The following is a 16,628-nucleotide window of genomic DNA, read 5'->3' on the forward strand; positions in this document are numbered from 1 at the left end:
ATAGGTGAAATGAGGCAGGAAGAAAATAGAAAAGTAAATGGAGGAGCCTGTATGCTCTGATGTGGGTCTGTCGTGACAGGGTCATTTGTGTTAGTATGTGGAGCATAATTGATGCTCTGAGTGAAAGCATCACTATTTATAGTGTTGTTGTTTGGAAAAGGTATTTTCTGTAATGTACAGGGAAGGAATTGGGTTAAAGTTTACTTTTAGCCTAAATTCTGGCTGATTTGTGGATTATGCCACCTATTTCTTAAATCGACTGAATGTCATCTTGACCAAAAAGGTGGGGGGCAAGGATATGTCACGTACTAGAGCACTTACATTGCTGACAAAGGACAAGGGATAGTGTGGTTTTTTGAATCTATGACTATATATTACATTGAAATTTTGTTCTATAACAGCCATTTTATAAACGAGCTGTTTTACTGATTTTCTATTTTAAAATGCTCATTGGTAGCATGTTTACATTATAAAGAGATGGATGTGCTAATCATTTATTAACTACTGAATTTAAAACGAGTAAAAGAATATGAAGCCTGTAACAACAGCAACTATGTAAGTGAATAGAGTAACTGCCACAGTTCCATGATGAAGTGAGCCCGTACAAAATTTCTGAGTGGCAGTCAAGCGATTTTTTGAAAACCTACTTCGTATAAGACTGCCATAAAAACGAGTGGGACATGATTCTCAACTGGAACCTCTTTTGCAGATTAAGTTAAAAATCTCATTTACTTAATTCTGGTGTTTCAGTGAATTGGTTCACTTTGGCTTCTGAAGCCATCCTGCTCCTGTTTGGAAAAAAATGGTAGTGCAGTTGGCTTTGAGTCATCGTGTATGAGAAATCTAACCTTGTGCCTTCAAGAAGGAAAACAGCACTTGTCCTCAATTAGGGAGGACTTAAGGGGCCCATGTGCACCCCCTAGTGGAGGTCCCAGAGCATCAGAGCTGTGAGCTGGCCTTCGGGATGACCAGAAGCTTCAGAAATTTGCTCTCAGCTTCTTAGGGGAAATCAGGGGCGACAGAATTTGTTTCTGAAAAGGGCCAGGCTGTAAATGTGTTAGGCCTTGGGTTCATGGTCTCTGTCAGAACAGTTCTTAACTATTTTGTAGAGTAAGGCAGCCACACACAGGCAACGAATGAATGACCAGGGCCATGTTCCCACAACACTTTATTTATGGATGCTGACATCTCAATTTCCTATAATTTTTGTGTCACAAAATGGTATTCTTTTGTCTTTTTTTTTTCTCCTCAACCATTCAAAAAAATATAAACATCACTCTTAGCTCCTGGGCTGTACAGAAGAAGGCGATGGGCTGAGTTTAGTTCACAGGCCACAGGTTGCCAGCTCCTGCCTGGTATAAGGTATGATTGTTTCCTTTGACCACGTGTAACATGAAGGAAGGCCATCCTGTTGTCTAAGGGAACTGGATGTTTATGGACCGAACGGCCGAGGCACTGGTATGTAAAGGCAGGAAGTATCTACTCTGTGGTATTTGAGTCAAGGCCAGTTGAGGTGGCCTCATCCACCATCTTTTCCCCTTGGACTGTCGGCAATATACATACGTATTTGTGTACACTGAGAAGTTTTTCAAATCCTAGATAAAAACACCATCAGTAACAAAACTATGAGACTTATTTACAAATAAGACATCTTCCTAGGGCAGGACAGCTTTCATGGTAAGTTAGAGTCAGCGTAGAGGAATATGTGCAATTCTGCGTAAGTAATAAAAAACATTCAAACTCTCAGTGTCCTGATGGCACTAATGAACTCCTCTGGGCATGTCTTCTGACTTGCGGGCTTTGATTTCCTTTTCCTCACATATCCTGGCTGTTGCTGAGAAGAAACTAGAATCTGTGCAGGAGCAGAAGTCTAGTTTGGCGGGGGGGGGGACACTCTTCAGAGAGCACACTTCATGTCTGCCCCAAACCTTGCTTTGGAACCAATCCATCGTCCTGCTAGAGATCAAAGTACAATTTGTGTGTTTACTGATTTGGCAACTTCGCTTCTTGAGAAATAATAGTCCCAGGACATTTTTATCTTGCTCTTTAACACCCACTGCGTGTCACTGAGTTAAAAAAGTGCTGGTTCCGATGAGATCGTGTATGGTGATGTAAGTAAACACTTTCCGAGTGGCTCCCTCATTCTGCTATGTGGATCCGCAGACCATCACTTCATAGATAGAAATGCCGCAGTTTATCTCCACACAGTGGCAAAGATTTTCTTACACAATTCTGTGACTTCTGTTCAGTTCATAGAAAAGCAGTCCCTTTTCTAGAGAGAGGAAGAGACCTCTGGCTCTCTCATCAGGAGACAGACAGAAGGTTGAGAACCAGAGGAATGTGCTCTGTACCCTCTTTGCATCCCTCCTACAAACGGGTCAACAGTGGAAAAAAAAGATGGATGTTAATGTCAGCTAGAAAGGTGTTCTACATGTATGGTCACAAATGGATGCTTTTCCATCTCTTCTGTTACTGACACTTCGATGTCACTTAAGTTGTGCTTTTATTCTTCTTTGGAATGGCAGTTCCAGGAATCTTTAGGGTATTAACGAATGATGATGTCAGAGTTCTAGAAATATCAATAGAAATATCCATCTACTGTAATACGAGTCCAACCTAAAGAGAGGGAAGAGATGGAACAGTAAACACAGTGAGAAAGAAAATTAAATCAACGTAGTACGACAGATGTATATTTTTATTTTATTCTTTTATTTTTTATTATTAAAATTTTTTTTTTGGTAATGTGGCATGTGGGATCTTAGTTCCCCGACCAAGGATCGAACCTCTGCCTTTTGCTGTGGAAGTGTGGAATCTTAACCACTGGACTGCTAGGGAAGTCCCATAGATATATATTTTTAAAAAACTACTAAAAACAAAAAAACTAAAAACCTCTCAACACTCTGACAAGAAGCAAGTATGGGGTTTTGTAGGTTAAGTTTATCAAGTTTACAAAGACTCATCAACTTTGCTCACCTTTTCAGACTCTGTCCCTGGACACCTCCAGTTATACAGGTAATACTGTAAATTGCCATCGCCTATGCCAAACTTGAGTTTTTCCAAGAATGTCTTATTTTCCATCAAATCTAGTGCATTGAATACATCAAATCCTTTCTGTCAATGTAAGAAAAATTTTTAAATTTTAAAGCATTAAAGGTTTAGAGTATTTTGTATATGATGTATTTCAGTATAACACTTCATTCTCCTACTAGTACCTTGAATTGAATATGCATTTATAATGAGGTTTAATGTCTGCAATATATACTATAATACAATTCAGTTCACAACTATCCTATTAAACTAGCAAGTAGTGAATATGATGGAATCAACAAAATTATCCAAAAATGCTGAATCAAAAAAATACAGTCTGATGGCTAACAGTGACAAAAAATATTAAGGTTTCAGGAAATATTTTGCCCCAATTTTTGAAGGAAAGAGTTGTCTAGATGGCCCCATCACCAAAAACTGTTAGTAACTGGCCTTGCTAAGTTCTGACTTACCTGAACCTACAGCCAAGAAACCAAACCCATAAAGACTTGAAATTGTGTATTTGCCTTGGGCTAATACGGGGAAATAAATTTAGTAACATTTTAATAGTAAAAACAGAATTAAAAAATACTAGTTAATAATATGAAAAATGTGGTACAGATGAAGTACCTACATTTCTATTTCTCAGGGGTTTTACTTTAAATAATTTATTACTGGCCTTTTGTGGGGAGGTAGTTGAAAATGAGCTACAAGATCAAAGAATCAAAGGCAAATGCTGATTTTGGGGTCCGCTTTTAATAGATTAAAAAAAAATGTTTCCAATGATCAAATACTAGAAGAATACAAGGAAGACACTTTTGCTGTGTAGCTCCCAATTTCTCATAGGCAATATTTTCTCATTCAGCACTTATATCAAAACATTTACATCAGCTGATTTCTGTTATCTTTTAAAAGAAAATGTTTTATTTGTAGCAAGAATTTAACAATCATCCTAACTACTATACTGAGGAAGTAAAAAATAATGCAAATCCATTAAGGCACATTTTGAATTTAATTCTTTTTGTTTTAAATCCTCTTAATAATTGTATTAATTAAACTTAATTTCAAAATTCACAGACTATTTAGTTGAATAAAAAAACTTGCTGTTGCCAGTTATTCACTGCAGGTCTCATTTTATTGTGTGTCACAGATTCTGTGTTTTTACAAATTGATGGTCTGTGGCCACCCTGCATTGAGCAAGTTGATCAGGGTCATTTTTCCAACTGCATCTGCTTACTTCATATCTCTGTTCCATTCTCGTAATTCTTCAAACTCATTATTATTATAGTTGTTACAGTGATCTGTGATCTCTGATGTTAAGAATATAACTCACTGAAGGCTCAGATGATGGATAGCATGTTTTTTTCAGGAATAAAATATTTAAAATTAAGATCTCTAAGTTATTTAGTTACTACTGCACACTTAACAGACCACACTATTGCGTGAAGATAACTTGAATTTTTTTTTTATATGCACTAGGACACGAAAAATTCATGTGGCTCACTTTATCACAATACTTGCTTTATTGCAGTGATCTGGAACCATCTGGAACTGAACCCACAATATCTCCACGGTATATGCCTGTATAACAGGATCATAGAATTTTCTTAAATCCCTTATATTATGATTTTTTTTTTTACTTTTTTAAAAGATTTATATGGACCACCTTTTAAAAGTCTTTATTGAATTTGTTAAAATATTGCTTCTGTTTTATGTTTTGGGTTTTTGGCCACAAGGCATGGGGGATCTTAGCTCCCCGACCAGGGATCAAACCTGCATCCTCTGCTCTAGAAGGCGAAGTCTTAACCACTGGACCACCAGGGAAGTCCCATGTACTTTCATATAAGGGTTAAAAGTTTCTGATTTGTACAAAATGTCTTTTTGGTTAAGTTACAACAGAGTTGATGATGAAAACAGTCACTAAAGTTTTTTAAAAAAACCTCTTATCAAAATTCTTCTTTTGGCTGATGGTCAACAGTAAAATATCTCAAATGAGTTCCCCTGTGTGGAAGAAAATACAAGATACTTATATAATCTGACATACACATCTGGAGACGCACACACGACAGCCAGGAGTCACCTACCAGCTTGGCGATGATGAGGGCGTCACTCATGAGGTCCAGCAGGGGCGTTTCTGTGTGGATGTTGTAGAAGGAGTAGGCGGCTTTGAGGCTCTTGTGAGCCGGGTGGTGCATGACTGTGGAGGGGAGTGTGTAGAAGCTCAGGAAGTCAGTTAGTTTACCACTGGAGTTCTAAAGAACAAAGGTAACGTCAGATAAACATCTCCTCGAACAAATGTCATCCAGGCACTTAAGCTCATTTGGTAATCTCTGACTTGCCCCATAGCTTTCCATCAGAATGGAGAGCAACTGCTCCTGCTCCATCCTCCAGGTCTGACGTGGAGCCCCACCGTGTGCCGGGTAGCGGCCAGGGAAGAGAGTGGTGCTGTGCCTCAGCCTAAGTGCTCACTGGTGCCTGGCAGCAAGTTCTTAAGGAGGAATGCTTCTCTCTGGTTGACTAGTGACTACAGACTTATAGGGACAGTGATAAAAGTCAATTCACTGTTTTTGCAGGAATAAGATCATTAACAGGATGCTACCTTTTCCAGCTAAAGGATACTGTGTAATATCTAACATCTTCTTGGCACAAGGCAGGAATTTTATCAGCTTAAAGTGAAGTGGGATAGAGTTTGGGAGTTGTTTTTTCTCAGAAGCTTGTAAAAGGCATTGGTTCTGCGCCAAAGTATACATATGTGAATGACTGAGAAAATCTGAAGCTATCACATATCAAAAGGGATGCAAAAAAGATGTTGTTTGTTTCACCATCACTGGTACAAGAAATACAAGAAATTAGTCAATATTGATTGGGTTGTTTCAATTAGCTGTGGTAACTAGGTATATATGTGGTAACTATGCAAGTCTGCAAAGAATTCACGCTGTATCTGAATTATACAGGTGCAGAGGCCAGACCACATATGTCACTGCTAGTATTTGTTTAAGCAGAAATTTCCAGAGGGATGGATTTATTCACTTTTTGAGTGCTTCTGATTCATTAATCCTTTTTTTCAGACATTAAAAATTAAAGATGTTAAGCTAAACTGATTCTTTACTGTGCTATATTAGCAGCTCAAGTATTAGAGATGACTTAAAGGCCTAGATTTTCTGCTTTGTTAAGGATTTTTAAATACCATAGCAGAAATTAAGAGGAAAAAAAAAAAATCACTGAATGGGCTCAGTAGCAGAGTGGAGATGACAAGATAGAATCACTGAACTTGAAGAATCCAGTAGAATTTACCCAATCTGAAATAAGAGAGCGAAAACAGACTGAAAAAAAAATTAAGCCTCAGGGGTCTGTGAGGAAAAGATTCACCGTTCATACCACTGGAGACCCAGAGGGAAAGGAGAAAGTGGGCTGAGAGAGACAATGACCGAAGGCTTCCCAGAGGCGGCAGAGATTGAAGAGACTCAAGAAGCCAAGTGAACTCTAAGAGGATAACAGAAAGAAACGCACATCGTCATAAAAGTTCCCAAAGGGAAAGACAGAGATCTTAAAAGCAGCCACAGAAAAACAGCTCACTACCTACAAGGAAATACTAATTCAAATGACGATGGGCTGCTCCCCTGAAACCACAGAGGCCAGAAGCAAGTGGCTCAAGAGCTGAATGAAAAGAACCATCAATTGTGAATTCTGTATCTGGTAAAGCTTCTTTCAGGAAAGAAGGGCAAATAAGACCTTCTCAGACAAATGAAAACCAGAAGAATTCGTTGCCAGCAGACATACCTTTAACACTGGCTAAAGAATATCCTTCAAATAGAAAGGAAATTTCAAGATGCTCAAGATGGTGATATTTAAACTTTGAGACAGTAAAGAGACCTAAATGGAAGTAAAATCACTTGAAGTGGTGCAATGTGAATACCAGAGAACTGATAATTTATATCTATATACTATAATACTCAAATGCTTGCTTGCTTGTATTTAAGTACAGGCACTCTTTGTGAATACTAGAGTGAAGTTGCTCAGTCATGTCCAACTCTTTGGGACCCCATGGACCATAGCCTACCAGGCTCCTCGGTCCATGGAATTTTCCAGGCAAGAGTACTGGAGTGGGTTGCCATTTCCTGCCCCAATACAGGGACCTAACCCGCATCTCTTGTGTCTCCTGCATCGGCAGGCGGATTTTTTACCACTGCACCACCTGGGAAGCCCCATAACTCAGATAAGACCTATACAAATATACTCAAATGCACTATAAATAAATCAAGACAGATCCAAAAATGGTCAAGGATAGGAAGGCAAGTAAAAAGAGAGGGGCAAGAGCCAGAAGAAACAAACAGAAAATATATTTTATAATATGGAAGACTCGAGCTCTAATATATCAATTATCATCAGGTGTAAATAGTCAAAATATACCAATCAGGAGAAATTCTGCAGAGTACATAAGGAAACATGGCCCAAATATCACTTCAAAATCAATGACATAGATGGGTTGGAAGTAAAAGGACTGAAACAGACATATCATGCAAACATGATATACAGGCACACCTTGGAAATATTGTGTGTTTGGTTCCAGACCCCCTCGATAAAGCAAATTTCACGATAGAGTGAGTCACATGAGTTTGTTTTCCCAGTTTATATGCAAGTTTTGTTTGCACTATACTACAGTCTATTAGTGTGCAACAGCATTAAGTCTAGAAAACAATATACATACCTTAATTTTAAAATACTTATCACTATAAAATGCTAATCATCATTTAGAACTTTGAAGCAGTAACATCAAAAATCACCATAACACATGATCATAATGAAAATGTCTGAAATATTGCAAGAATTACCAAAATGTGACACTGAGAGACAAAGTGAGCAAATGCTGTTGGAAAAAATGGCACCAACAGGGTTACCATAAACTGTTAATTTGTTAAAAATGCACTATCTGACTGGTATAATAAAGAGTGATCAGATGCGGTCTGCCTGTATTAACAGACAATGAGAAAGAATTTTCTAAGGTTAGATGGGTTCAACTGGAGAATTCTAGCAAACACTTAAGGAACTAACAGGAATTCTATACAATTTCTTCTAGAAAATAGAAGAGGAGGTCACACTTCCCAACTCCTCTTATGAGGTCAGTGGTTTCCTGATACAGAAACCAAACAGAGACAGTAAAAAAAAGAAACTGCACATCAGTATCTCTCATGAACTCAGGAAATACTCAGTGAAATATTAGCACTCCAAATCCAATAATGGACAAAAAGAATTATACACCATAACCAAGAGAATAATTTTCCTAGGTATGTGAAGTGGTCAAACATTTGAAAATGAGTAAATAAATATACCATATCAACAGACTAAAGAAGAAAAACTGTATGATTATATCAACTGAAACAGAAAAAGCACTGGACAAAATCCAACATCCATTTATGATGAGAACTCTCAGCAAGTTGGAAATTTTCTCAAATTGATAAGGAGCATCCATGAAAAACTGACTGTTAACATGATGGTGTAAGAGTCGTGGGTAAGAGCAAATGCTCTTTCCCTAATATCAGGAACAAGGCAAGGATGTCAACCTGAAGTACAAAGATCTAGCCCCTGCAATAAGGCAAGAGAAAGAAAGAAAAGAAGAAGCAAAACTGATTCTATTTGTAGATGACACAATTATCCATGTAAAAATCCCAAGAAATCTCCAAATAAACTCCTGGAACTAATATGTGATTTCAGCAAGGTTGCAGGATACAGGAGCATCACAGAAAAATCAATCACATTTCTACATACTAACAAGGAATATGGGGAAAACGAAACTTTAAAAAATGTATAGAATCTGGATGCTGAAAATTAAAGACTGCTGATAAAATTTAAAAGACCTAAATAAATGAAGACATACCATATTCATGGATTGGAAGACATGTTAATTCTCTCTAAATTAATGCAATCCTGCTGAATATCATGTAATTATTATCACAATCCCAGCACAGTCTTTTGTAAATTAAGACAAGCTTATTCTAAAATTTATATGCAAAGGCAAAGGAACTACATTAGCTAAATGAATGAAATGGGAGGAATCACTCTACCTGATATCAAGGCTTACTACAGAGCTAAAGATTAATTAAGACAGTGTGTTATCAGTAGAGGAATAGCCACAGAGATCAACGGAACAGAATGGAGAACACAGAAAAGGACCACAGTACAAAGTATTAGTATTCAGCCTATAGAAAACCTTTCACAAATCAAGAAGACATGGTTGAATGAAGTGATTGAATTATGCCATCTTGAACAAAGGCAGTTCAATTCCAACCAGTTTTGCAAAAGCAAAACAGTATTAAACTTTGAGACACCATTCATCTCTGATGAAGTCATCCAAACTGTGCTTTTTAAAACTGAGGGAAGCAATTAATCACACTGGCAACACCAGAGCAGTATCCTGATTTCCCATTATTAAGTACTAAAAGTGTGCTTTTGTGCCAGGAAGGGAAACTGTAAGCACAGCTTGTTCTAACAGAGTGAGCAGAAGCTTGGTATAGAAGCAGTGAGTCATGGACACAGAGGAAGGAGATGGGCACTCTAGGGTCTTTCTGGAAAATGGACTCAGTCGCATAGTATTTTCATACTTTTCCTATCTTATCACCTTATCTTTACCTCCACTACAAAAGTGTCAATGATGTGCTCCTGAGGGAGGAACCAGTGGGCTACTTCCTCTTCATCCATCACTGGGGCTAGATGAAACTGCTTCAGGTATGTGTTGGTGAGTTCTTGAACAGCTTTGATATCTCTTGGTTCCATTGGCCTCAAGCCTGAAGTTTTTGTAACCTGTTGGAGTGAACACAAAACCAATGGGGAGGTTTAAATAACAGGACTAAACAAACTTGGAGCCAGTGTGGTCCCCAGACCAACATTATCAGCATCTCATGGGAGCTTGTTAGAAATGCAGAATCTTGGGCCTGCCCCAGATGTACCAAGTCAGAATGAGCAATTTCACAAAATCCCCTGGTGATTTGTATACACATAAAGCTTGAGATGTACTAGTTAAGCACATAAGCTATACAATGTGCTCTATCCTATCTTTGTGTACCAGGTCTTTGGTTAGTATTGCCTATGACCCAAACAAACCAATGGGAACACTACAAATTCACCTATATACCCATGCCAAGAAATTTAACAGCCTACACCAGGGATCCCCAACCTCTGAGATCTAATGCCAGATGATCTGAGGTAGAGTTGATATAATAATAATAGAAATAAACTGCAAAATAAATATAATGTACTCGAATCATCCTGAAACCACCCGCCCCCTACCCCTGTCTGTGGAAAAATTATCTTCCATGAAACTAGTCCCTAGGAACAAAAGGCTGGGGACTGCTGGCCTACATAACAGGGCAAAACAATCCCAGCATGTGTCTGGAGTATCATGCTGTAAGACTGCCATGTTTGACATTTTGAAAACACAGTTGAGAATGGCTGAGGAACTCATTTTGTCCAATAGCCCATGAATCAGATGTAGCTATTTTGTTCTCATGAGCAACAAAAATGAAAGAAAAGTCAATCATAACAGACAATATGGGAAGGCAGGCATTTTAGTTACCAAGAATGAATGGCTAGTTTCCAAGTACTGGCCTTGGTCTTGCTGGTCATTAATTGACCAATACTGGTCAATTAAAAGGTGATTATAATAGGCATCTGAATCCTTCTTCTCAAAAGTCACAGTTTTTACATAAGGCCACAGGGTTGGATAGCATCATCGACTCAATGGACATGAGTTTGAACAAACTCCGGGAGATTGTGAAGGATAGGGAAGCCTGACGACGTCCTGCAGTCCATGGGGTTGCAGAGTCAGACACAACTGAGTGACTCAACAAAAACAACAAACAGGAATGACAGGCCCTCAAAGGTTGGGACAAGGCCCCATCTGGATTTATTTGTTCACGTGCTTATCCTTAAAAGAGCTTAAGACATCAACTATAAGAAGTGTCCAGATACCAGGACACTCGACACTGCAAGTGAGAAAGCTCACTGCATCCCCTGTCTGTACAAAGACAAAACTCTAATACTTACAAATGAGTTTGAGCAAGCTCCGGGAGCTGGCAATGGACAGGTAAGCCTGGCATGCTGCAGTCCATGGGGTCACAAAGAGTCGAACACGACTCAGCGACTAAACCAAACTACAAAAACAACTTCATTTCTTTTAGTTAACTTGATACTTTTTTTTCCTTGAAGAAATACTGGATAAATTTTTAAGTGACAAATAACTTGTACATAAATACTTCTATTCTACCTAACCTATCCTAAATTATTTCTGAGCACTTTTAAATTAAAAGCTGCCTCTAAGATTAGATCATCACAATTCCTGCATGCCCCCAGAGAGGTGGTTAGAGAAGACCAAAGTGGAAAATGGGCTTTCATCTTGAATGCCGGCTCTGATAGACATCAGTAGTCATGTTGAGGTTACTAAGGTTCTGTGACAAGGAATGCTGGTCAATTACTGATTCGTGTTGAGAAGAGACGGGAGAGGTGTTCTTTGTATTTACAGATCCAACAGTCTTTAGCTGAGTGTTTACTATGTGCTACTCAGTTATGATTTACAGAATCTATAAAGACACCATAATGAAACACTAAATTAAGAGAATTTAAGTCCTTGACATTTAATAGAAAATCAGACTTCCAGCATTTCTGTGAATCTCAAAGCCAAAGCGGGGCTTCCCAGGTGGCTCAGTGGTAAAGAATCCACCTGTCAATGCAGGAGACATGTATTTGATCCCTAGGCTGGGAAGATTCCCTGGAGAAGGAAATGGCAACCCATTCCAATATTCTTGCCTGGGAAATACTATGGACAGAGGAGCCTGGTGGGGTATAGTCCTTGGGATCACAAAAGATTTGCACACGACTTAGCAACTGAACAACAACAAAGTCAAAGGACCTGAAATCTCCAGGTCCCAGATTCCATCCAAGGCTTAACCCTTGGTTAATAATGGCCTGAATAGGTGTTGAATGAATGAATGAATGCACGAATTCTTAGGATTTTAGCACAATCATTTACCCAATAGGGTGAGGTGAAGGCTGCAAACATGGAAAAAAGTCACTGTCAGCTCTGAAGAGGTGGCATTTCTATGGCCTGGCATTCAAGTGCAAGCCAGGCATGAAACCAATATTTTCCTTTTGTTTCTGTAAGCCAATTTTAGTTATTTAGAGCATTTCTACACTGCAATTTGTGGGAAGAGGGAAACCTATGTGACTGCTAAATGGTGTTAAATGAGATAAATATACATTTTGAAATGCTGGTAGGAAGACCAAAACCATACCGCATATCTACTGCAGTCATTTGAAAAGGCTATTTTCTGCTATGAGGATGACCTTGATAAATTTTAAATACCCTTTCTCAGCATTAGACTGTTTTTGCATTTGTTACTGATTCAATAACAATAAATGATATTGAGACTTCCCTCGTGGTCCAGCGGTTAAGACTCTGTGCTTCCACTGCAGGGGGCACAGGTTTGATCCCCAGTTGGGGAACTAAGATCCTGTATGCCACAGCTCAAAATAAATGAAATGAAATAAAATGAACCTCAAACAATGAGATTATCTCATGATAGTAACAGGATACATCCTCTCTGTTCATAGAGAACATTCAGAAATGAGGAATAAGGCTTGCCAATTCCTTTTTGGAGCAAAATACACTTTTGCAGCACAATTCTTATTCGTTGAACACTCATATTGTGAAATCACTAAAATCAAAATCTTTTTTTGTCTGGTAGACATCTTTAAAGCTGCAGTTCTCAAAGATTTTGGTTTGGAACTTTATGGTCTTAAAAATTATTTTATACTCCCAAACAGCTTTGTTTACATGGGTTATTCATCCATATTTATTGTATTAGAATTAAATTAGAAATTTTAAAGCAAAAGAATATATAAGCTCACATTCCATTTAACCTCTGGAAGATTGCACAGTGCATTTGTAAGATAATGAAAGATGCAAATTATTTTTGTGTTATTCTAAAAAACTGACTTCACAGGTCCCCCCAAAGTGTTCTGGGAACTTCTTGGGGCCCCTGGACCACACTTTGAGAACTGCTACTCAGGTCTCTGAAGGTTAGGAAAATGGGTAATAGAATTTAGATAAGGAGGACTCAGTGAAACAGTATATTCTGGCAAATGGGCAGTGAGACAGTACATAAATGGCAATTTTCAAGCACTTCAAACAAGTTTTTATAGGAGCTAAGTTAAAGCAGAAGGAAACATCAGACTGCATCCAATCATGAAACATAAAAGGTCCAAGAAACGGGAAGAATATATGCTTTTCCTGATCGACAATGGCTTATGTATCTCAGAACCTAAGCTTGTTTCTTTCTAACATCTTAAAGTCATATCCTCTCCAGGAAATCTACTGAAGCATGACATAAATGTTAATATATAAAATTATATTCTGGGGGTTCCCTGGTGGCCTAGTGGTTAGGATTCTGGGCTTTCACTGCCGTGGCCTGTGTTTAATCCCTGATCAGGGAACTGAGATCCTGCAAACTGCGTAGTGTGGCCGAAAAAAATAATTGTATTTTATATAATAGCTGTTGTTTTCAGGAAGAGGTGGAGGGAAATGTCATGCTTAGGTAGAAATTTAAGCTTTGGCATAATCTGAAAGAGTCAGATGACAATGTTTTGTGAGATTTCAATAAAAAACAAAAAAAAATTTCCAGTGACCTAACTGAGAAAATCTTAAATTTCATAAGCAAACTCTATTTCTGAATCAGAGCTACTTTCCCATGGTTGAACTAGTATGCATTACTCATCGGACTCTCCATACACTGAAATGTGTATAAAATTTGCTTGTAAGTATATAAGGAAATCAAGCTTAGAGCCCTATTAAAAAACAGAAGCAGTGCTGTTCTCCATCAAGCTATGTGCTGTGAGTAATTTGGAGCCAAGATTCCAGGGTAGAGATGTAAGCCTTGATTATGGATACTTTTTTGATTTAAGGAGGAGCAGTAAGACATTACACTCTAAAAAAACAACAAAAAACAAACAAACAAACAAAACCCTACAGTTACTAAACCAAGAATATCTGTTTTAGCATGGCTTCTTCATAGGCATACACTTCTTGCAACACAACGGAAAGATGTTGGGAGAGTAACCCGACTCCTGCTTTTTATCTACTTCAAATTTCTTTACCTTGGGACTTCCCTGGCGGTCCAGTGGTTAAGACTCTGAGCTTCCAATGCCCCTAGGGGTGCAGGTTTCATCCCTGGTCTGGGAGCTAAAATCCCACATGCCTTATGGCCAAAATATAAAAACAGTAAAAAAAAAAAAAAAAGAAAACCTAACATTGAAAGGGTGGGAAACTGCTCCTCTTGCGGAAATCTTAGTCTCGTTGCTAATGGTAGCTAATGGCATGAGCTGGTGGGGATGGTTCTGTCCTGATTGGAAGACTCTGAGCAAATCAATCTGTGTCTCAACATTCTCTTCCGTGACTGGGGACAATGACTTGCCCCCTCTGATCACTGTGAATAATAAATGAGGTTACAGATGCTAACTGTTTGGCATAACATCGGCCACCAATTAATGTTTACTTGTATAGTCTATGATCAACACATAAAGCTAGCACGGTGAGCTGAAACAGTTACAACAAATCAGAAAATGAGGCTGAACAAAAAACCTGTGTTCAGGAAGGCTCTTCTCTACACTTCATAATACAAAAATGTTCTCAAACGATGTGACTGTCTGGCCCTGGGAGAGAAGGAGGTAGTCTGGCTTTTGCTGCCTCATCCAGCTTCTAAGCCAGGAGCCCAACACCAAGGCTGCTGCTGGTGGCACCTTCCAATTTTTCAATGTCTCTACTTGCATCTCTTCTACCCTCTCTTTTTTTAAAAAAGTTAATTTACTCTTTAGTTTTCTTTCCTTCCCTATGACTTAAAAAGTAAAGGAGGCTGGAACAAGCCAACAAGAGCTGTTTGGATAACCTTCACAAGCCTCAGTCTTTGCGTCTGTACAATACCAAATAAGGATACCTTCTTACCTTGGGGTAAGAATACCAAAACAGAAGGTGGTTGGGAGAATATGCTAATATACGTCACAGCATTTTATCAGCTTTGACTTATCGTGGAAGAAAAAAGGCAGTCAGTCACCACAGCACCACGGCTGGAAGAGGCATGCTCTTCTGTAACCAAGTTAACTGCAACCAAGATGCCAGACTCTGCTTTCACCACCAATGTCCGACCAGCAATTTATCACCAACTTTTCAAATCTTGGTTGCCTGTGAGTTGATGGATGCTTGTACAAGAATACGGAGCCCGACGGACAAAGTCAGGTAAAAAATAACTTTCCGCTCCTCTAACTCTAATCATCCTGGATAAACCGATGACAGCTACTCAATTTCCTCATGCTTCATTCCACTTCAGGTGACTATACAGACAAGGAGGTGTTTTTCTTACACACAAGCTGAACAGAGTTAGGTTTGAGAAACTGAAATCAGGGAAGACCAAGGTAGAACAGCATTCGACCCTACTGGGTAAAGGAGGCTTGCTTCAAGTTCTTATTTTAACTCGCAGAGAGCAAAGCATTTGACACTTGGCCAGGAGGACGCTGAGCATCAATTGTGTCTTGTCTCAGCCATGTGCATGCTCCTCCAGGGCCCTTTTTTCTCACAGCCATTTGTGCCCATATGTGAGCCCACCCTTCTCAGTGTCTCTGGAACTTGGCCATTAGCAGAAGTTACTTCTAGTTGATGAGTAAATTGTGATGGTCATAACAATGGTGTGACCCCTCAGGGCATTTTCCAGAGTCTCCATATACTTAGCTTCATGTCTGTCACCCCAGCTTGAGGGGCCCTGGTCCTCCTTTCCCAGGACACGGGGACCCTCCCTTGTTATGTCACCTGCCCTTTTTATTTCCCTCTGTGCTGAACTATGTTCCCCCTCGGTCCTTGGCCTTACAGACAGGCAGAGAGATCACAAGTTCAAGCCCCACTGTTTGCAACTGCAGCTTAGACAGAAAGGAGACGGTGCCTTCTGGTCCCTCTGCCAGGTGGGAAGCCCTGGAACACCTGGTTTCCTTCATCTCCACGTCTCTCCTTATGAAAGTCTGCCTAAGTCAGAAATGCGTTGATTCTGTCGATAAAAAAAAGACTTGAATTTGAATCCGTGCAGCCACTGATCACGTGTTTCTGGTAAACACACAACTGGTCCAAGACAAGAGGAGCTGGAGTTGGCCGTGCCCTCCATAGAGGAAGTCCTTCCCCACCTTGTTTGGAGGAACATGGCTATACCCTATGTGAATCCCTCAGCTGAGTTAAAGTACTTACTACAACCCAAAAGAAAGAACAGCTCTGATGAAATCAAAACTTCACACTACAGATCCCATCTGTGTGGACAGACTCCAAGATGGCCCCAGTGATGCCCGTCCACCCTCACTGGAGTTCACGCCCACACCATCCACTTATCTTGAGTGTGGGTGGGACCAATGACATATGGCAGCAGTGATTTCACTTTGTGAATTGATTACACAGGATTCTAACTTCCATCTTGCTAGCAGATGCTCTCTGTAGACTCTCCCCGTGTGTTGTGATCTGCCCTTCAGAGAACCCCCACCGATGAGGAGCTGAGGCAGCCTCAGGCCGACAGCCAGCAAGGAAT

At 39.4% G+C, this 16,628-nt stretch overlaps 1 protein-coding gene across 1 annotated transcript in view; it reads right to left on the bottom strand.

The window, feature by feature from the left end:
- Positions 1–1,174: 1,174 nt before the first annotated feature.
- Positions 1,175–16,628, bottom strand: part of NMT2 (N-myristoyltransferase 2) — a 57,386-nt gene continuing 41,932 nt past the window's right edge. Inside the window, exons 9-12 of the mRNA XM_068987147.1 lie at positions 9,652–9,822; positions 5,109–5,276; positions 2,974–3,111; positions 1,175–2,616 (exon numbers count right to left, since the gene is read on the bottom strand). Coding sequence (XP_068843248.1) covers positions 2,596–2,616; positions 2,974–3,111; positions 5,109–5,276; positions 9,652–9,822 — 498 coding nt within the window. The 3' untranslated portion in view covers positions 1,175–2,595. The remainder of the gene's footprint in view (positions 2,617–2,973; positions 3,112–5,108; positions 5,277–9,651; positions 9,823–16,628) is intronic.

This window comes from Capricornis sumatraensis, chromosome 15, assembly GCF_032405125.1.
Source record: "Capricornis sumatraensis isolate serow.1 chromosome 15, serow.2, whole genome shotgun sequence".
NCBI classification, from domain to species: domain Eukaryota; kingdom Metazoa; phylum Chordata; class Mammalia; order Artiodactyla; family Bovidae; genus Capricornis; species Capricornis sumatraensis.